The 21774-nt window shown below is 43.5% G+C and overlaps 1 protein-coding gene across 8 annotated transcripts in view; it reads left to right on the top strand.

Annotated features, from left to right (window-relative positions):
- KASH5 (KASH domain containing 5) overlaps positions 1-21774 on the top strand; it is a 50317-nt gene that overhangs the window by 13235 nt on the left and 15308 nt on the right. For 7 of the 8 annotated variants that reach the window (XM_061591265.1, XM_061591263.1, XM_061591266.1 and 4 more), the window contains 5 exons: positions 433-497; positions 2664-2751; positions 7307-7414; positions 7870-8024; positions 11458-11575. In XM_061591265.1, coding sequence (XP_061447249.1) covers positions 433-497; positions 2664-2751; positions 7307-7414; positions 7870-8024; positions 11458-11575 — 534 coding nt within the window. The remainder of the gene's footprint in view (positions 1-432; positions 498-2663; positions 2752-7306; positions 7415-7869; positions 8025-11457; positions 11576-21774) is intronic. The other variant, XM_061591264.1, reaches the window with a different exon arrangement.

Raw genomic sequence — 21774 nt, 5'->3', positions numbered from 1 at the left:
TGGTATGTAGAAAAAATATATTACAACCCACAAGTGTCATCCATCAGATTCTCTGACCACAAAAGCCCAAGTCAGAACTGGTCAGGGATGGGAAGTGATGAATAGCAGGTTCACAGCTGTAGACCCCAAATGCCCACCTTCAGTCTATGGCAGATAGCAGATGCTACCCTAGGACAGGGAGTATGTAGACTGCTGGGTGGGGAGCCATAGGTATACAGGGCAAAAACTGCTAACACAACTCCTTGATCTTTAAAAAATGAAGCACTAAAAGCTTTATAGAATTGAACATGGGACATTTAGAAAGATCAGAGATAGACCTGTACAGACTTCTGGACACACATATTTTAGTTGTTGAGTTCCCCTGCTTTTCTCTGTGCTATCATAGCAGCTGCCATACATGTGCACAAGGCTCTCTTTGTGATCTCCATGTAGGAATTGAAACTGGAAGTCAACAGACTTCAAGAACACTTCTGCCAATCCTATCAAGACCTAGACATGTAAGTGTTGCCTGAATAAGCTGGGTCCTTTTTGGGTGGGGGTTAGGATAGGGAGAGTAAGCCTAAATGCAGAGCTTGGAAAAGTTACTTTTTTAAACTGCAACTCCCATCAGCCCCAGCCAGCATGGCCACTGGATTAGGCTGATGGGAGTTGTAGTTCAAAAAAATAACTTTTCTAAGCTCTGCCTAAATGTATCTAGTACAAAGGATGGCATGTCCAGCCAGTGATCTCTGTGATTTTTGTCACAATTGTCCAAAAAATCACTGTCATAAGTTGAACTAAGGCTCATGCTTTCAGAATGGTGAAATGGGTTTGAATTTACAAAAAAAAAACAACTTGAAAGGAAATGCATAATTAGTGATTTAATTCTTTGATTCCTTTAATTGGCAGTTGTCAAAATACTCCCTGCTTGTGACTATTTTGAATTCTTCATGAATCACATTCTCAGAAAGTACTCCTAACTAAGATATTACATTCTTGAGCATTGTCTGCTTAAATTTAATTGAACAAAAATTGAACAAAAAGCTTTTGAGGATGTGGGATTAGAGCATGTTTGAGTTTCCTTGTATCTGAATGTTTTAAATTGTGGTAGCCCATCCTGAGTTGCAGTGATGCGTTTGGATACAAATTTTAAATAAATACACAAATAACATTATTATTCATATTCATATTCATAATAATAATAAAACTGGTGCATTCTTTGTCAATAATATATTATTCAGTTCTGGTAAATCTGTTAAATTTACGTGCCCTCTGGAGGCAGGTATTTAGACAGTTAAGACTACACATTTTCTTTTCTTAAAGGGGGTTGTTCACAGCTGCATCATCTGTCCAAAAATAAATTAGGCTGTTCATATCATCCTTATTGCTCTTGGAAAGTCTTTTTTTAAAATAGCAGCATATAATGAATCCACAAAGCAGCTGAGCAGGGAATGTGTACTAGAGGATTTTTTTTTGTCCCAGGTAGCTGTAGTTGGGAGTGCTCAAGAAACAGAACAGATGCAGCTTAATTTACTATCTCAAGAGAAATTAGTTTTGTCCTCTGTGAGACCTGTCCATCTGTCTCTTTTACACATGTACATCATGCCTGTGACCCTTTCCTGTATGACTGGCACTAAGAATCTGAAATAGTTTGTTCTGACTTGCTAGGGAGACACTGAAGTCAAGTCTGGCTATGTTAGAAACATGGTTAATTTTGCTTTGCAGTTTAGTAAGAATGGAACAAATGTGGAGGTGGTTGTTTTGAAAAGAAATCTTGAGGGTGATCTAATCTAGCCCTCTATCCTATTAAGGCTCCTTTGGGCCTAAACATTCTCTCTCTCTCTCTCTCTCTCTCTCTCTCTCTCTCTCTCACTCACTCACTCACTCACGCACACACACTCTCTTTTAAAAAACGGACTAGAAAATGATATTAGAAGACTTCCATTAAAACCATGCCTTTTTTAAAAAAAGGGAAGAATAGTACTAAGGTGATCTACCCCTGTGGAGATTGTGCTACTGTAGTCTGAAAAAAGAAACAGTGCAAGAAGAATGATTTGATGATAACATAATGTAGATGACCTACAAAAAGTAAGTGAGGAAAGCATGAAAATCCAGAGGAAATGCTAGTGTAGAAGAGCACTAAACAGCATTGAACAGCTTCGTTAATTCCAGTGCAAGTGGTTGTTCCTCAGAGATGTGCTCAGGGAATTTCATGTAAATTCCTCCCACTTTAATTATTCACAGTTCTATTTGACACAGGGAACTGTTAAAAGTTCCTAATGTCACCATTATTTACTGCAAGCTTTTCCTTGTCTGGAGCATGTTACCTTTCATGTGATGTGCTAAGTGCAAACCTGTTCAGGCACTGGGTTGGCTTCCATAACCAGCTTGAGATGGCAAATTTCCATTAGCTTTTGTAGAAAAAAGAGCTTCAAGCTGTATTTGTCTAAAATATACCTTTTGGGAAGGGTGTCTAGTTTTGATTCAGGGGCCATAAGACTTGTCCGCAACCTCTTCAGTATTTTCTGATATAATATAGACATAAAACAATGCTGTATACCAGATCTGATAGGATGCTTATATATAGGAATGAACACACACACACATTTATTTATAATATTCTTCTCTCTTTTCTCCAATTCTGTATACTCCCCTGTTGTGAATGAGCTGTCTTTTTGATGCAGGCTGCAAAGAGATTCCTTAGAAAATATGAAGATCTGCTTACAGGCTTCTGGGCAGCCACTCTGCCTGGAGATTGAAGAATCACAGAAAGTAAGAAGGCACAATTTAGTATTGCTTCATGGAATGACATGCCATTGCTCTGACCAAATGAGAAGGAGGTCAAGACTTGTTTCAGATACCTCAAAATCTACTAGCTGCACAGAATTATGCATTTAGTTTGAACAAAATAATGGCCTTAGCAGAAGATAAAAGAAGACTGGACATTTTGAGTGTGGTTCTTGCAGTAGTCCGAATCTAGTACCAGTTCCACAATAACCCACTCTGCTAGAATGCAGTGCAAGGACAGGGCATAGCAAATCTATTTTAAAATTTGTTTTAACTAACACTGTATGCTCATCCCAGTGCTGTGATAGTACATTGAGGTTACACATAGTCACCAAATACTGTATACACCTATTTTTAATTAAGAAATAAAAATTCATAAAATGACATGGGAAAGGAAGTTGTTGCTCAGTATTGGTGATGTCATGGACACTATCCAGTACCACCCTGTGATATTCATACAATTACACTCCATGTAACACAGTGGCCACAGATGTGCTAATAGAGATGAATAACACCTTACCAGTGACAAAATGTGTGTTGGAGAAAAGCAGCTTCTCTCATGGATGACAGATGTCTCCAAGTGGGTAATGTAGCTCCCCCTACAGCTCAGAGACAGGAAACGCTTCAGCAAATATTTTTGGTCCTCTCCTCTTGCTGAGGCTCAGTTTTGTTTCCTGTCTCAGCTCGGAGCACATCCTTTTGGGTTCTTTCATTAAAGGACAGGAGTTTCTCCCTCCTTTTCTGTGTTTCTCTCTTTGTTTACGTACTGCCTTTGTTCCTCATCTTTGTTCCTCTCGAGGTTAAAAAAAAAACTTTCTGTCAGACTCTAGTGTCATCTTTCGTCCATCTTTATTTCTCTCAGCTTGTTTTGTCAGTTTTCTTGGTTTTCTTAGCTGCCTTTCTCTGTGAGACATGGATAAGGTGAAGGTCCATACAGCAAAAAAGAGACATTTTATAAAACCTGGGCAGCACTCTGCGACAGCCACAGTTGTTTCCCGCCTGCTCCAGCTTTTCAGCAAGGGCTGCTTATTGGCAGAGATGACCCGTTGAAGGAACATCTTCAGGGGCTTGTTTTCGCAGCCCATATAAGTCTCCAAATATGTCCCAAAGTCTCCAGGTCAGTGAGTCCACAGATGGGGCCACTTCGTCAGCGGGGCTGTGGGCAGAGGCGACAATGAGTTGCAGTGGGGTGGCAGCACCCGCCATTTTGGGATGCAAGATGACAGCAGTGGCCGCCATTTTGGATTGTGGCAGAGCAGTAGCGCCCACCATTTTGGGGTGAAGCAAGGCAGTTCCACCTGCAACATCAACATGGGAGCGGTAACCCCTGCCATTTCAAGCCGCAGCAAAGTGGCGCCCATGGCATATAATGAAATAAGCGCTTATACCCTGTCAGGAAGATGGCAGCAACACTCCAGAGGCCCCGTGTCTTCTCCCTAACATGCCGAGGGAATTAGAGATGCTGTCCTCCAAAGAAGAAGGCTTGATTAGGACAGCACAGGGTCAATGCACTCATGCAGTCACGCAGCCCCACATTGGTTGTAGAGCCGCCACAGCAGCAACCACCTCAGATACTGCTATCCGACCTTTTCTCACCTGCAGTACTTCAGCAGCTTAGAGAGGCCATGATAGGCGACTTGGCCACTGTATTGGTCAGTGGAGGGGCACCAAAAAGGTCTCTTCCTTCTCAACGGGGGGAATATGAAAAGGTGCTTGGGGTCACAGCATAATGAAAGACTGCTATCTCCCAGCCCCATGCTGATGCCATGGAGCAATTTCGGATCCTGGTAGCAGATGGGCCAGTTTCTGCTTTACTTTCCCGTGCTCTCCTACCCTGGGATGGAGATGCGCAGCTGAAGGATCCCCATGAGCCCTAGCAAGACAGATGTAGCCCTTAAATGTGTTCATGAGGCTAATGCCTTTTCGGTAAGGGCTTCTGTTTCGGCTTCAGTGTTTGCCAGGGCAGCACTCCTGTGGGTGGAGGATCTGCTGGATGATATGAATCAAGAGCCTGCTCAAGTTATGCAATCTCTGCTGAAGATTTCCAGATCATTGACTTTTATAGCTGATATGACTATGGACTCCATCCAATTCTCTTGCAGGGCCATGGCAGCAGCGATTGTTGCTCGAAGGCACCTGTGGCTTAACCACTGGGATGTGGATGCATCATCAAGGGCTAAATTAGCTTTCGTTCCCTTTTTGGGCTCAAAGTTGTTTGGAGACACAGCACTGAAGGATGTCCTTGTAGAGACTAAGAGCAAAAAGAAGATGATGCAGTCTCAGAAGGTGTCTGCTGCATTTCTACTACAATGGGAGCCATTTTCAGTTCAAAGCCCTATATTTCGGTCTGGCCTCAGCGCCATGAGTCTTCACCAAGGTGATGGTGATGTTGGTGGCCGGTCTTCAACTGCAGGGTCTGCACATACATTCCTACCTAGACGATCTTCTGATTTGGGCCAGTTTTCATCGGGCTCGGGAAGCTGTCCAGATAACACTGGCGCACCTGAAGGATCACGGCTTCTTGGTGAATTCTCAAAAGAGTCATCTCAGTCCATCTCAACAGCTAGTACACTTGGAAGCGAGCTTGGACACGGCATGGCAATCCATTTCCTTATCTCCAGAGAGAATTCATAAGATCACAACCTTAGCCTTTACATTGACTCAAGTGCGGTCAGCAGACATTATGATGCCTGTGAAAGTACTAGGCATGATGGCATTGGCCATAGGCATTACTCCCTGGGCTCGCTTGCATTCTCGGCCACTTCCATGGCTGCTCCTCCGGTACCAACAGGAAGCCCCACACTGCACCCACCGTTACGTGCTTCTCTCCCGGCAGGTCAAGCAGTCTCTTTATTGGTGGACTGTAGCAAGAAACCTAAAAAGAGGAGTGTCTGTTCAGGATCCGCCCCGTTCAGTTATCACCACCGACACAAGTCTCAAGTGCCTTCGATTGACTGCCTGGAAATTGAGCTCGACAGACTGATAACATCAGGGATCTCTCCAACAGTAGTGAATACCATTTTGGCATCAAGAAGACCTTCCACCATTCATAGCTACCAGACTACATGGAAGGCTTTCTCTATCTAGTGCAGTAAGAGCAGCACCCGTCCAGAATCAGCTGGGGTTGCTGACGTATTGCTCTTTCTACAAGACAGCCTACACATTAAAGCAGGCGTCAGCCTTATCATCTATCTTGCAAGTATATGGAGCTGCATCCCTAGCTTCTCATTCGCTTATCAAAAGATTTCTTCGTGGAGCCACGGCCCTCAGCCCTCCAGTTTTACATCACTTTTCATTATGGAGTCTTCATACCATGCTTTCTGCCCTGCAAAAGCCTCCATTTGAGCCACTAGGATCCGTTTCCCTGAAAATTCTTTCTTTCAAATCAATCTTTCTAGTCGCTATTACAATGGCGCGCAGGGTTTCTGAACTGCAGGCGCTTTCCATGGATAAACATCTGTGTATCTTCCATAGATACAGGATGGGTCTGTGAACTAACCCAGGCTTTGTACCCAAAGTGAACTCGGCTTTCCATAAACAACAGGAAATAATCCTACCTTCTTTCTGCCCTAACCCTTCACACCCCAGGGAGAAGGCATGGCACTTGCTAGATGTCAGGCGGGCACTAAAGATTTATATTGATAGAACTAAGTCATTTAGGAGGTCTGATTCTCTATTTGTTTCCTTCCGTCCCGCTACTATGGGAAAGAAGGTGTCAAGTGCCACATTAGCAAGGTGGATTAGAGCTTGCATTCCCTTAGCATAGAAAGCTCTACACTTATCTTCTCCATTACACATTACTGCACATTCCACTAGATCGGCTGCTACATCAGCGACATTTTCCACTAATTCCCCAATAGCAGTTATCTGTAGAGAGGCCACCTGGGCCTCTCCTAGTACTTTCACGAGACACTACAAAATTGACCTATATGCCTCCGCAGAGCCTTCCTTTGGTTGCAGGGTTCTAGAGCAGGTCCTGCCTCCATCTATCCCACCCTGTCTGTAGCTTTGGTACGTCCCACTTGGGGACCTCTGTCATCCATGAGAGAAGGAACAGTTTGTTCTACTGTAAACAGTGTTTCTTCATGGATGACAAGAGGTCTCCAAAGCCCAACCTTGCTATCTTGTTTGGTGGCTGGGACTGCATCATTGAGTGCCATGACTCCTCTTCTGACTCTTGATGTCCAATTGACTCGTTTTGATGTTCTCTATCATATTTGATGTTCTGTTTTCATCTGTTATGTTCTCATCCTTGGGGTTCCTACTGAGGCTGATGGCAGGAGCTCGCAAAGAAATGAAACTGAGCCTCAGCGAGAGGGGAGAAGCAAAAATATTTGCTGAAGCGTTTCCTATGTCTAAGCTGTAGGGGGAGCTACATTACCCACTTGGAGACCTCTTGTCATCCATGAAGAAACACCTTTTCTGGTAAGAACAAACTGTTCCATCTGTGCAACAGAAGTGTACCTTGAGGAAAGACATCTAGAGTCCTTACAAGACTTATTGAGCTATAAAAATGATGACAGTCTCTTGCTGTCTTCAGCAGGAGTTTGATGAGGAGGCTGATTTACCTAGTCCTTTGTGTGGAGTGTTGAAATCTTTGGTGACAGATCCAGTGGCTACAATGGACATCGGTTCTTTGGTAGAACAGGTGAGTGTGGCAATCACAAATGGAAAGGAACATAATGACAAAGTTTTCTTCTAGAGAACATGCCTGCTAAATTAAAGATGCCAATATACTATCAGTAATATTGAAGCTAGATCAACTTCATGCCAAGCAGTACTTAAACCGTTGACTCTTCTTTAATGATGGAAAGTGATCTTAAAAGCTGATCTCTTATTTTCTCAACCATTTTTCTAAAACTACTTTTTACCTAAATACTGGTTCCTGCAGATACCTGGAGCTAGCTCAGCTTTGTGTTGGTGGGCCAGAATCTGTATTTCTTCATTTTTTTTTAGAAAACAGAGCATCATCCAGAGTCTTATCTTCTATTACCTTGTTTAATCTTTCTCTGAACTCCAGTTTTCAGGCTTGCCAAGATAAATGTAATGCTAAGGACACAATGTGTGGCTCATTGTCCCAGCTCTGTTTCTGTGTCTCTCCAGGAACTGGGCCAGTCAGAGGCAGATGGTACCAAACTGTTACTGCAGAGGACACATAGTTGGCCTCACCTCAACCTCATGACAGATTCTGCTCCGATACTGAAGAATCAGGAATGTAACCACCAGCAACAACATCTTCCATCAGAGATGGTGGGGAGGTATGACCTTACTGAGTGCTTGTGGAGTACCTGTAAACTCCACATATCTTTTGCATTGCCCCTTTTTAGTTTACATAGAAATTAGGCTTGTGGCCCTTAAAGACTGACATTTGTTGTGGCTAGGGATGTTGGAGGAGTCTGATAAAATGAATTATATATAAAAAAGTATATGCTGGTATTTGAATGCTAACACTGGGCATGAATAGCACTCATTTCATAATAAAATTTCCATCTGGAAGCATCCTAACAGATTTATTCTGGCATAAATGTTTGGGATTTTTATATTTAATCTGGATTTCCTTTTACCATGGAAAATCCAATAAATGAAAACAATCCACTCTACATTTGCAGTCACTGATGGTGTGGAAGTTTGTTAGCTCTTTATTTTTTTTGGTGAGAGCAATTTGTCACATGTGTGGTGACATTTTGGTGGATGGCCTGTATTGCCACACCCCTACTTCAATTTGCTTACTTGAGCATTTTGTTTCTGACAGCTCCTAAAATGAAATGAAAGGCAACTGGGGATGGTATTTATTTATTTATTTATTTTACAGTAGGGCCCCGCTAATACGGCTGGTTAGGGACCAGGCCCCCACCATAAAGCGGAACCCCATAGACTATAATGGGCCGCATCGCACGAAAATGATGTGAAAGTGTCGCAAAACAGCAAAATCGGCTTTAAAACGGGGAATTTCCCCTGACTGAAAGCCGCTGCATCAGCGGAACGCCGTAAAGCGGGGCCCTACTGTATTTATATCCCGCCCTTCCTTCCAGCAGGAGCCCAGGGCGGCAAACAGGAACACTAAAAACACTTTAAAACATCATAAAAAGACCTTAAAATACATTAAAACAAAACAACGTTAAAAACATATTTTTTAAAAAAAAAACATCTTTTTTTTAAAAAGGGTTAAAATATTAAAAGACATATTAAAAGCAATTCTAACACAGACACAGACTGGAATAGGTCTCAACTTAAAAGGCTTGTTGGAAGAGGAAAGTCTTCAAAAGGTGCCGAAAAGATGAAGGCATCTAGAAAACAGGGCTGTTACTTCCCATTGCCCTAGACAGGCAGTATCATTGAATGCTTCAGCAGGCTCTGCAGTCTGCATCCATTTCTTCCCTGCCTTGCCTTAGGAGAGAACGTTTTAAGCTTGCTTCTCTTCTCTTCATACTTCTCTATATTCTAGGCCAGTGTTCCTCAACCTTGGGTCCCCAGATGTTGGTGGACTACAACTCCCATCATTCCCAGCCAGCTTAGCTAATGGTCATGGATGATGGGAGTTGTAGTCCAACAACATCTGGATATCCAAGGTTGAAGAACACTGTTCTAGGCTGTGTACACACCAGAGTACTAATGCGAATGGGGGGTCACACAGATCTGGTTTTCCTGTTTGTGCCTTTGTGAACGTTCATTCTCACATGAGCGCTTTCAGTGTTTCCCATCCATACTAGTAGGCGGTGCCTGATGGGATATATTTATTATTTATTTTTATTTATATATTAAATTTATATCCCACCCTTCCTTCCAGTAGGAGCCCATATATTTCCATTCTGTGTTGTTGTTGTTTCCTCCTCTCAGTTAGTACTTCTCCATCCTCTCTAAGTTCCAGAAATGTGAGGTCCATTGTGAGCATGGACTCAGGTATCTATTTACCGGTGGGCATGGTCAGATTTCTTTTTTAAGATACACGTTTTCTGATACGCCAGACTTGCACAAAATAGTAGGTGAAAAAGAAAACCATTGTGCCTGGCTCCACCAGCAGCCGAAGAGTGCCTCACTAACAAAAGTAAGGTGTGTGGTGATAGATGACACCCAGCAAAGCATCACCACACACATTAAAAAAACCCAGCAACCCGCCAGGTGAATCCCCCTGTTTAGCAACTTCTGCCTATCTCTCCTCCTGCTCTCCCAAGCACTGTAACAACCAGTAACATAGCCCAAGCAGTCCAACAAGATAACCAGCCCTTGAATGTGTTCACAAAGCAGTACAGCCTAGATACTCAATTTAGTAGTTTCTTCAAAAGGCGTATACAGTATGTAATAAGGAAGATGGGAAGAAATAGCAAATATGCAGATCAAAATTGAAATAAACGCTGTATATTGGTCTGTTTGTACACTTATCCAAACTAACATTGCAAAACACTCTCAGTGGTCACCTCTGACATTGGCAACTTTAGGTATCAGCTGCATGTTGTGGAATTAAAGAAGGATAAAGGACTGTTTGGCACCAGGCATCTTTCAAGGCCTTTGGCCAGGTTTGGTGCTGATTGACAGGTGGCATTGTCCAGCTAATCACAAGGCAATCATCTAGCCAGGCAAATGCCCAGGAACTAGGGAGCAAAGCGGGGGTGGGGGTGGCGGAAATAGCAGAAGGTGGCGTCTGTCAATGTGTGAGACAGTAGCCTTTCCTCAGGGTGTGTGTTGGGAGAAGGATGTGACTCTTCCACTTACACAGGATGGAGGGCTGGATAATTATAAAGTGACAGGCTGGGGAGACCAGAACTATACCAAAATCTTTACATGTAGAACCGCTGCATTATTTTTTTAAAAAATCCTAACTGCCTTGGGAGGTGGTGGACTTTCCTTTACTGGAAATATTTAAGCAGAAGTTGGACAGTCATACGTCAGGGATGCTGTAACTGTATCCTGCATTAAGCAAGAAGTTGGACTAGATGACCTTTAGGATTTCTAGTCTCTTTGATTCTTTGTCCCTTTTGAACTCTGCAACCTGGAACTGATACCTGAAGCTACCGACACCAGAGGTGGCCATTGAGAGTTTTCTCTGTTTTGCGTATATATGCAGTAGAAGAGTCCTAGCCTCTAAATGTAGTCCCCCCTCTGTTCTTGTCTGTGCTGCTTGTTCTTATGTTATGTTTTCTTTTAAGGCTGCATACCTATTTAACTCAATTGGACTTGCTTCTGAGTATATGTGGATAGGATGGCACTGTAAACTTTAACAAAAATGCTTCAGAGTTGCTTCCTACTCCAAACTGGAAGCAATCAAGTAGGAGGCATCCTGAATCAATAAATATTTCTTTAAAATGGGGGAAACCAACTGAGGGCTACCACACAAGAAATTCAGTCTGATATGGTACCAATATATGTACAAGCCAAAGTATTACCAAATAGCAATATTAAATCATAAATATAAAAATCATGTTAGTAAACAATTGTAGTAGACTATGAAGTGGGTAAACAAACTCACAATTGTCAAAAACCCCAATGTCCAAAAAGAGTTCTTATTCAGTTATATTGGAAATATAGCATGCTTTAAAATTTCAAAAGTATAACTTCTAATCCCAGTTGTAGCCATATGTCATTGCACTGTTGAAATCTGAAATATATTTCTCCAGTTTTTGGGGAAATTAATCATTTTCTTTTGTTTGTGAATTTTTCAGCTTTAATAAACATCATCTTTCTTTTCCTCTCTAGCATGGAAGAACAAAAACAGGGCAGCCTAGCAAGCAAACACATTGACAACAACAAGATGGTTGGGGTGACTCAAAAGAATAATGAGATGAGGACCTGCTCATCTAATGTGGAGATTCAGGTGCTTTCTCATATGGAGAAAAGATGCAAGCAAACATGTAGCTATTTCTAACTAGGAGAAGAAGAGTTAACTTAGGGCTTTTCCAGATAATTTAGGCTGCAATCCTATACACACTTTACCTGGGAGCACATTCCATTGAACTCAGGGGGGCTTGCTTTTGAATGGGCACGTAGAGGGTTACACTGTAAGTTTTTCAGTCAAGTAAGTGGCTTGTTGTGCAGGACCCAGAGATTTTCCCTCAATGGAACCTTTGGCACAGGGGGTGGGAAGATACTGTATTTTCCTAGCATTCAAACAGTAATATTTTGTTGCTGAGAAAAATGCATATTGGACTGTTACACCCCATTATTACAGGCACAAGTTGGATAGTGAAATCAGTGATCATCAGTGATAAGTGACACATCCCTTTGCTCCCCCAGCACTCCCCTCCACAATTTTTACATGTTTTTAACAGTTTAGAGGCCTTGACAAAACTCCCCCGCCCATCCCCAGTATTATTGTGCTAGGTCAGGTATTGCACAAAGAATAAAATCCCGTTTTTAATTATCTGGAAAGGCCGTTACATTCACTCACCTTCTCAACATGTTAACACATATAGCCCTAGTTGAGAACAGGCTAAGAGTTCCAAAAGCATGATGAATGAGAATAGGGCACTACAACTATACTGACAGTATTATGCCTGGTGCTTTATAAAATCCCTTGTTAACAATCTGTATGTTAGGTAAATTGGTGGGGGTGGTAGGAATGGGATCCGCTGGCTGGTGCCTGTTCAATTGCATTATGTCAAATTGTCAGGCAGTTCCACTTCTGGATGTTACTCTTCTGCTATCCTTCGCTTTTACCGTTCCATTTCCCACCTTCCCAAAAATGTTAATAATGCTTTCCCTAAGCCCAATTCCTCCTTCCCCCCCTCCCCTATGGTATGGTATCCCAGCCCTGGGAGAAAGCAAAATATCTCTTTAATGCAAACCAAACATGTAGGCTAGTCAGTTTCACTTTAGCTAAGCAAAGAAACAGGCTTGTCAGTTTATCCTTCCCAAAGCAAACACACAGGCTGATCAGTTTCACTTTAGCAAAGCCAAGACAGGTGTCAGTTTAAGATTAGCAAAGCAAAGCATAACAGACAGACTGCAAAGCAAAGAGCAAGCTGAGCAAAGCAAACAAATGGGCTGCAAAGCAAAGAGCAGCTGAGCAAAGCCAAGACAGGGCTCACTGCAAAGCAAAGGGCAGGCTGAGCAAAGGAAAGACACAGGCTTGTCAGTTTCACATAACAAAGCAAAATTTATGCCTGTTTTTTTAAATCTGGTGTAGGAAAAGTGGGGGGAAACTCACAGCATTCAGACTAAGACAGTGAACCCGCAGACTATCCAGAAGTCCGTTGCCAAGTTCAGTGTAGCGAAATTCTCACCCATCCCTATTGAGAAGAGAGAAAAAGTCTAGCTTTAAAACATGAATGCTTATAATCTACCTAAATTGGAATCGAACAACAACAACAAAAGAGCAACAGACAGTAAGATACTCTCAAGCATCCAGCTGTTATATAAACAAATATACATATACGTTTTATATAGTGTACCATTTAATAATAATAATAATAATAAATTATATAATGATGCTCCAAGATACTGAAAGTTAAAACATCATCACACTGAAATATAAACATGCAAAGAACTGCATATCATAATGGACATTGTATAAAGAATTAAGACACTACTGTCGATGTGATTGATACAAATTGGACCATTGGTCTCACCTGAAGGGTGATTTTCACAGGTAGCCTGCCATCAAGTGGGTATCATAGCTCCACCTATCGTCCGAGGGCAACAATGTTCAAGACTAGGGGCATCAGGCCCCTCCCACTCTCCATTCGCGATGAGTCCAGAGAGATATCTAAAAATGTATGAAAAAGGCAAACGGGCCTGCCAGCAAGCAAATAACGAAATTGCAATTCCATAATACAATACTAAAATTTCAATATAACAGATTTAGAGAGGTCTTGACTTAATAATATGGATGATAAACGTTATAGAGTAAACAGAAATATATAAAAACAAACAGAAAATCCCCAGATGTCCTCCAAAGGGGAGGGTCGTGATGGCAGTCTACCTGTGAAAATCACGCTTCAGGTGAGACCAGTGGTCCATTTTCCACAGGTAGCCTGCCATCAAGCAGGATGTACCAAAGCAGCCCATAACAGGGAGGGACCACCCACATCCTAATCATCATTGAGAACTTGTTGCAACACCCGCCTACCAAAGGAGGCATCAGCACAGGCATAACAGTCTATTTTGTAATGTCTTATAAACGAATCTGGGGTAGACCACACAGCCACTCTGCAAATGTCTGCAAGGGGAGCGTTGGTTGCAAAAGCAGCCATAGTGGCTGCTGATCTAGTAGAATGTGCTGTTATTCTAGAAGGAATAGGAAGCTTAACAGCCTCATAAGCCAAGGTAATACATGCGTGCAACCAGCGAGCTAAGGTAGATTTAGCTACCCTTGTCTGTTTAAATGAGATTTCTCACATGTGTTGTCCGTTCGAATGAGGACATGGTCCAAGGGGAATAGAGGCTGAAAATGAAGAAGAGCTAAGTGGACAGCTCTCAGTTCCAGCCAATTGATGCTCTGAGTCCGCTCGAGGTCGGACCAAACCCCTTGAACAAACTGGGAGTTGCAGCGGCCTCCCCAGCCGGTGAGACTGGCATCTGTGGTTAAAACAGTCCTGTGGGGTTCTCTGAACGGAGTGCCCCTGTTGAGATTTTGGACTATCGTCCACCAGCAGAAGGAAAGACGCAGTGAATGATCCAAGAAGATTGTTCGATGGTTGGATCTGGCAGTGTTCTGCTGGAACGGTAATAAGGCCCACTGAAGTTGGCACGTATGAGCTCGAGGCCATGGCACAATGTGGATGGTGGACACCAACATTCCCAGAGCCTTTGCCAGAAGCATCACATCTGCGCTTGAACGACGCATCAAAAGGAGTGCCATGTCTCTGATGGCTGTGATGCGGTCTGAGGACAAGAAGACCATCACCTGTGAGGTGTCTAGCATTGCCCCTAGATGTTGTAGTCATTGGGTTGGCTGGAGATGACTTTTGTCGAGATTGACTAGCCAACCATGGGTCCGCAAGACATGGAGCGTGAGTGTCAGATGAAGATGAGCCAGCTCCATGGAGCTTCCCCGTATTAATAGATCATCCAAGTAGGGGTAAATACACCCCTTGTAGGCGAAGATATGCTACCAAGGTGAGAAGCACCTTGGTGAAGACCTTCGGGGCGGACGAGAGACTGAATGATGTCGCCCGATACTGAAAATGCTGGGGGCCGAAGACAAACCGTAGGAACTTCCTGTGGGCTATGCAGATAGGCACGTGGAGGTATGCTTCCTTTAGGTCGACAGAGGCCAGGAAGTCTCCTTCATGAAGGCTTTCTATAATGGAGTGGAGGGATTCCATTTTGAATTTGCGATATTTTACGAAACAGTTGATGAACTTGAGGTCCAGCACCGCCCTCCATGACAGATCTCATTTGGGAACTGCAAATAGGAGGGAGTAAACCCCCTCCAACCTCTCTGCAGTGGGAACTGGCTCTATTGCAGCTATGTCCAGGAGGTGGTGTATGGCTTGCTGCATGATGTCATGCCTGTATGGAGCCTTGGGAAAGGGAGAGGGATGAAATCTGTTCGGGGGGGGGTTGCCCAAAACTCTAGTGCATAGCCATGACGAAAAAGATCCCTGATCCAAGCGACCTGAATCAGTTGCAGCCAATGGTTTGCAAACAGAAGTAATCTGTCCCCGACCAGGATCGCGTCAGTATTGCTTGCGCTGGCGAGCCCCTCCGCGATAGGAAGATGTTGAAGTACCTCTATGCCCTTTGTACTGCCCTCTGCCAGGGTAACATCGTCTGTTCCCCTGGAGGAACGGAAGTCAGTGGCTCGAAAATCGCAGCCTCGTCTCCCAGGCCGCACGCCTCGAAAGGGCTGGAATGGACGGTAAGGGGTGAAGCGTCTGATTGGCCTGCGATCATCATTCCTGGCAGTAGCCAGAACAGGTTTTTGAGCATCCTTGGGGTCCATTAATACTGCTTTTAGGGCTTCCTCCCCAAAGAGCAATGATCCAGCAAAAGGGGCTCTCGATAAGTTGACCCTGGATGTAGAATCCGCATCCCAGTGTGTAAGCCAGAGAGTTCGCCGAGCCACCACCTGAGCAGCCATAGCTCTTGCTCCCAGCTGAGTTGCATCCAAGGTGGCATCAGCTACAAATGCCGCCGTCTTAAGTAGTTTCACTAGGGACTTTCTTAGACCGGGTCGGGATTGGGGTCATCTAAAAGATCATCCAGCCACATCATTGAGGCCCTTGAAAAAATGGAAGCTGAAACAGAAGCCCGCATGGCAAAGGTGGTAGCCTCGTGGTTTTTACGTAAGGCAAAGTCTAGCCGCTGCTCAGAGGCATCCTTCAGTTGTGAGTCCCCTTCCCTTGGCAGGAGGGGTCAAGAAACCAGACTAGAAATCAGCTCGTCAATACCAGGGACAGCGAGCCGAGATGTGAACTCCGGAGCCAAGTCATAAAGCTTGTCAGCAAGGACCATAAAACGTCGTGTCTGCAAAGGGCGAGACCATTCTTCCTTGGCCATTTTGTCGATAGGATCTGACACAGGGAGATAGCGTTCCGCAGATTTAGGGGATATCAAGACCCTGGCCCCCTTAATGGGGAGTGGCAGCCGTGTGTTGCGGAGGCTGGAGGCCCAAGCTATTCAAAACTCTATGAGCCAGTGGGTGATAATCAGCTGCATCAAACAGGCGGTAGGATGCATCCTCCTCTGGGTCAGACTGATCACTCCACTCATTTCCTTCAGCGTGAAGAGAATACGATGGATCCTCCAAACCGGTAAGCTCATCGCCCTTCCTGCCCCTGGCATTGTCGAATGGATTCGGGGAGAATGGTGGACCAGCCTCGTTGCAATGTCCCATCGCGCCAAATTGCCTTTGCACGCTGTGCTGAGGAAGGGCAGTGGCCTGTGATTGTGACTGCGCATGGGAAAAGAATGTGAGCATGTCCTGTAACTGCGTAAGAAATTCAGGAGACAACTGCCACCCCAGTGGGGGGGGGACGGTCTGCGAGGTCTGGCTGGTGTAATGATGGCTGCACTTGCTGAGGTAAAGGCACAGGGGGCTCATCAGGCTGGAGAGATGAATGAGCCCTAGGAGGCAATATGGGTGGAGGCGGACAGCTGGCTGCTGGCTGGGCAGGAAAACCCTCAAAGTCATCCTCAGAGGACTTGGCAGGAGAATGAAAAAGGGCTGTTAATTGTTCTTGACTCACATCCACAGCAACCGGAACAGACATGTAACGTGCTCGCTTAGAAGCGCTGTGGCTGGACAGATGTTTAGTTTTAGCCACAGCCTTGGCATGTAGTCTGGGTTGCTTGTTTTTAGCTGACTTATGATGCAAAGTGGCATTACATGATTTTTTCGCCCTTGTTGCCTGAGCTGCTACAAGTTGTTGATCCGCCATCATATGGTTTCAGTACACGCCCACAGATGGGGGAGAATGTACCGTGTGGATAGGGTTTTCAGTATACGCCCACGGATGGGGGAGAATATACAGACCCAAAAGGCTTTAGTACACACCCACGGATGGGGGAGAATGTACAATTCCAAACAGCCTCAGTACACGCCCACGGATGGAGGAGAATGTACAGATCCAAGGGTCTCTAATACCTCACAACTGGAGGGGTACAGCACTTTAAATCAAACAAGTTGAATTGTAAGTAAGGCTCAGCTGTAAAGTATAACACGCAGCACTCACACAGGGCTTAACAAAAAGTGTGGGGAAAAGTCAAAACAAATGGCGCCCGCAAAGAAAGGGTGGGAAAAAACAGTAAACAAAATGGCGGCCGGGAAGAAGAAGGAGCAATGGCGGTCGGAGAGAAAGCCTGAGACCTATAAAAGGTCAACAAGGAGGAAGCGCTGCCGTCAAAAACAAAAGAACGGCCTCCACATGCTCCTTACAGCAACGGAAGAGGTGGGGGGGGCGGATTAGCAAACAAACCGCTCGAAAATAGAAGGCACCATGCCAAAGGTAGAGGGGCCAAAGACTACTAGAGACCCCTTCCTTAGAAAAAAGAGCCGCAGCCACCAGATCCCAGCCACCGCTGAAGCAGGCGGCACGGAGAAAACAAGGAGCAGCCGCAGGCTGCGCTGTAAAAATCCAAGCCGCCGCTGCCAGAGAAGGGAGAGCTGCAGACGCAGACTGCCCCAAGAAGAGACTAAGGGGGAGAGGGAAGGCAAAAAGCCAACAACCCCCCCCCCAAAAAACAAGACCAGTAAAAGACAAAGAGAAAACAGCAAACAGTAAGGGAACAAAGTGAAAACAATCAGTCCCACACACACTAAAGTGAATGACAGAGGGAAGGGAACAATAGGAAATAACCATCAGTCCCACACTCAATCACACAAATATGCACACAAAACCTATCTATACGCTACTGCTATGAAAATATCCAACTGCCAATGGATGAAGGCAAGAATGAACTGGAGAGTGGGAGGGGCCTGATGCCCCTAGTCTTGACTTCAGAATATTCTTGCCTTCGGACGATAGGTGGAGCTATGATACCCGCTTGATGGCAGGCTACCTGTGGAAAATGGCTTTAAATTACTATGATAAAAGAGAGCACCATGTATGTAAAAAAAAGCTCTGTAGCAATGCATATCAAATAGTCCAATGACTATTTGTATTTATTTATACAACAGTAGGATGCCTAAGAATGTCGTCCTGTCTATAAATTGGAATACAACATAAGGAAATGAAGCAAGAAGACTGTGGCTCACAGCTGCATATACACAGAGTGGCAACATGCATTTGCTGTCACAAAACAGGTGGATGGGACTTAATTTGTTGCCTTTTTGTTGCTGTAAACATGTAGGAATTTGTGTAGGTGTAGAGTTATGGTGTTCAAAATATGGACAAGTTCCCTGCTCAGCTTCAGAAGAGTGTGACTAGAAATCTTATGAATTGGGCATTGTGGCTAATGCCTTAGGGTGGAGTCAGTCATGCCCTCTCTTGCCCTGTTTGTAAAAAGGTTTTGTGAAATCAAGCTATTCCTTTATTATGCAAGTGTGCAGCAGCATAAAGTTTGTTGACAATGGGGGGGAGGGAAACAAGGCTTGTTTAGGAGGGTGTTGAAAAAGCATGCTGTGTCCTTGCATCTTGAGAAATAACCCATTCCCTAGGGCATATTAATGTAGGAAAAGAAAAGCCACATTAGATGTAGGAGCATGGAAGAGGACAAGACAAGTACACTGTATAAAATATTAACCAATCCTCCTCCCTTTTAAAGTGCATATGCTATCCAGTAGATTGAAGCAAAACAACTGTTTGTCATGTTGTAGGGAGCAGGAGCCCTTCCTCCTATCTCCATAATTATTATGAATGAACCAGATGCTGACATGCAAAAGGATGTTTGTGCCATGACAGCCAAAGAAACAAAGATAACTTGCTAAAAGTGTACAAATGGCCCATCAGCCTCCAATTCAAGAGTAAAGGGATTCTGATGTTAGACGTTAGACGCAGAAAAATGAAAGGTCCATTAGTGGTGTGCACAATGGTCTCTTACAAAAGAGACACTGGCAGTGCTAAAAGAGACATGATTAGCAGCAGGGAAATTTAGTATGATGAATATTAACAAAAAGACATTGGTTGTTCAGCATCTCAGAAAGCAAATAACATTTTGAATATTATTGTTCTGGAGATTATAATAGTTTGTGTTAGCGGTAACAGTTTCATCTTCCTGGAAGTACACACTAACATCAGAAAGTGACTGGAAATGCATATTATATATAAATAAAGACCACCTGTTATGGTCTGCATGATACATCTTGTCAACTTTCCTGAGCCTGCGTTTTTAAATCTCAGTAAAATACTTTTTAAAGATTCAGTTATCAAGATTGTGGTGAAAAGCTTGAAAACTATATCCATCTCTTCCGGATGACCTACTTATTGAGCATTCATTCTGATTTGTTTGCAGGGAGGTTAGATGACGTTGTGTCAAGCAAGTATTATCATATACTTTTTTTCCAGTGCTTTTTCCTGTCACTTTCCTTATCAGAAAAAGTATGATCTTTAAGGGAAGTGGGCTTATTGTGCAAGACCTCCAGATCAACTTTAACTGGGCAACCTGAATTTGCCAGTATGTAATTGAATTCCACCTGAAAATAGCAACAGTCTGGAAGCACCTACAGTTAAAGGTTCAGAAAGAAGAGTTGGTATGACAGAAGAGTTGGGTAGGGTCTCAGTGTTTCATGATTGTTTGATCATCATGTGTCTTAGGACTTCTCCAGAGCATCTGATAATTGAACATTTATCCTGATTTGCTTGTGCAAAGATTACACAGAGGTTAGATTATATCCAGACTTCATTGAGCATTCAGTTTGATTTGCTTACACAGTGTTTCCATGTCTTCCTGTTAACCATTTGCTTATTCCACACTTTTCAGTGCATTCTCCATCACTTTTCTAACGACAAAAACGACTGGGTTTTTTTTCCAGTGGATTTGTTATGCCAGGGTGACTGAGCACTTTAATCCACTTTAATTGTGCAAACCTAAAGTTCTTATATGCACTTGAATCCTTCCCTCATCCTTCCCTCAAAAAAACTGGAGACAACCTTGGCACTTCACTAACATCCTTACTCCCCTAATTGGGAAAACTCATTTCGAATTCTGGAAAACTTAAAATGGATGGAGAACCTTTTTCAACCCAAGGGACACATTCCCTTGTGGGCAATCTTTCAATGGCTGCATGCCAGGGAGGTGAGCCCAAAGGTAGGGATGGTGTAGAATGTTTGCAAAATCAGATTTGATATCGAATTGTGGGATAATCCTCAAGTTCATCTCATTGTCAAACAGGCTCCCATTCTTTGCATGCATTCGCGGCGGTTAGCGACACTATATTTTTTAAAATATCTGCAGCGAGAATAACATAATTATTTACATAATTATTTTTTAATCTGCTGCTGTTGTATACATTATATAAATATATAGCAGCATAAGCAATAAAGGAGAAAATTATGTAATTTTTCAAGGGGGGAAAAGTGAGAACTGGGAATCGCGATAAGTAGCAGTACACAATTTATAATGGATAGAAACTAGCAGCCCATTTGATGAATTAAAAACAGAGCAGAATCAGATAGCAAACTTCATCCCTACCCAAAGGTGAAAAAGTAGGCTGGGCAACAGATTTGACTCTTTCTTACTCAGTTCTACATTCTAGCCATGTAAAAGACAGATTTGTGCACTCATACCTGTGTACTCACACCCCTCCATTCTCCATCCAGACAAGTATGAATCATGACCATAGTACACAGACATATTCGAACCAGGCAAAAGTACTGGTGAAGGGTATGGCTTGCTGAAATGGCTTGACCTACAGAGAATCCTGAGGGATGAGCCTGAGGTTCCTCATCCCTGCCTTAATGTAATTTATGCACAGAACATTAAACTGAGACCTCTGATTTTGATAATGCCTAAAGACCCCTACCAAGACCTCAGGCTGGCAGTAATCCATATCTACACCTACATTCTTTTCAGTTTTTAAAAATCAGGCTTATGAACATGTCTTTAAGCTAGTTTTATTCCTGAATACTATGTCACAAAAAGGTGTCATTCCCGGTTACTTTTGGGTCACTTACGTCCTACGCACTTCCTTCTGGGGAAAAGATTGTCTTACAGTGATATACCAAACCTCTTTGGAACTGCTTTGTAGTACAATGGAGACTGTGTGTTACACTAGGAAGTCTCAAACTTCATACCTACATCAGGTGATCACTAGTTTGAACCTTGTCAGAAGCAGTTTGGCTGGTTGAACCTTGGACCAACATTTTCTTCTGGGCCCAAAGACTATTTGGAATTGCAACATAGTGTAGTGTCTCTTCCCCCACTCCAAAGGGTGATATTCCAAAGAAGGAAGGAAGGGAAAAGTCCATCAGATTACTGGGCCTCAGTATAAACATATACTACACTAACTAAACAGCATGCATTCCAGTGCACTAATTTGGTAGTGGTAGGAAAGTGGTGAGCCAGTGCCCTTGCTACATTTAGTACAGGGTTACAACTGAAACCAGTTTCCATTTGGTAGCTGACTTTTTTCTCCCTTGTGACCTTTCAAAGTACTCATCACATAGATTAGGGCCATTTTATTGTGAGTCC

This window comes from Rhineura floridana, chromosome 11, assembly GCF_030035675.1.
Source record: "Rhineura floridana isolate rRhiFlo1 chromosome 11, rRhiFlo1.hap2, whole genome shotgun sequence".
Lineage (NCBI taxonomy): Eukaryota > Metazoa > Chordata > Lepidosauria > Squamata > Rhineuridae > Rhineura > Rhineura floridana.
This window is presented reverse-complemented; position numbering and strand designations above follow the sequence as displayed.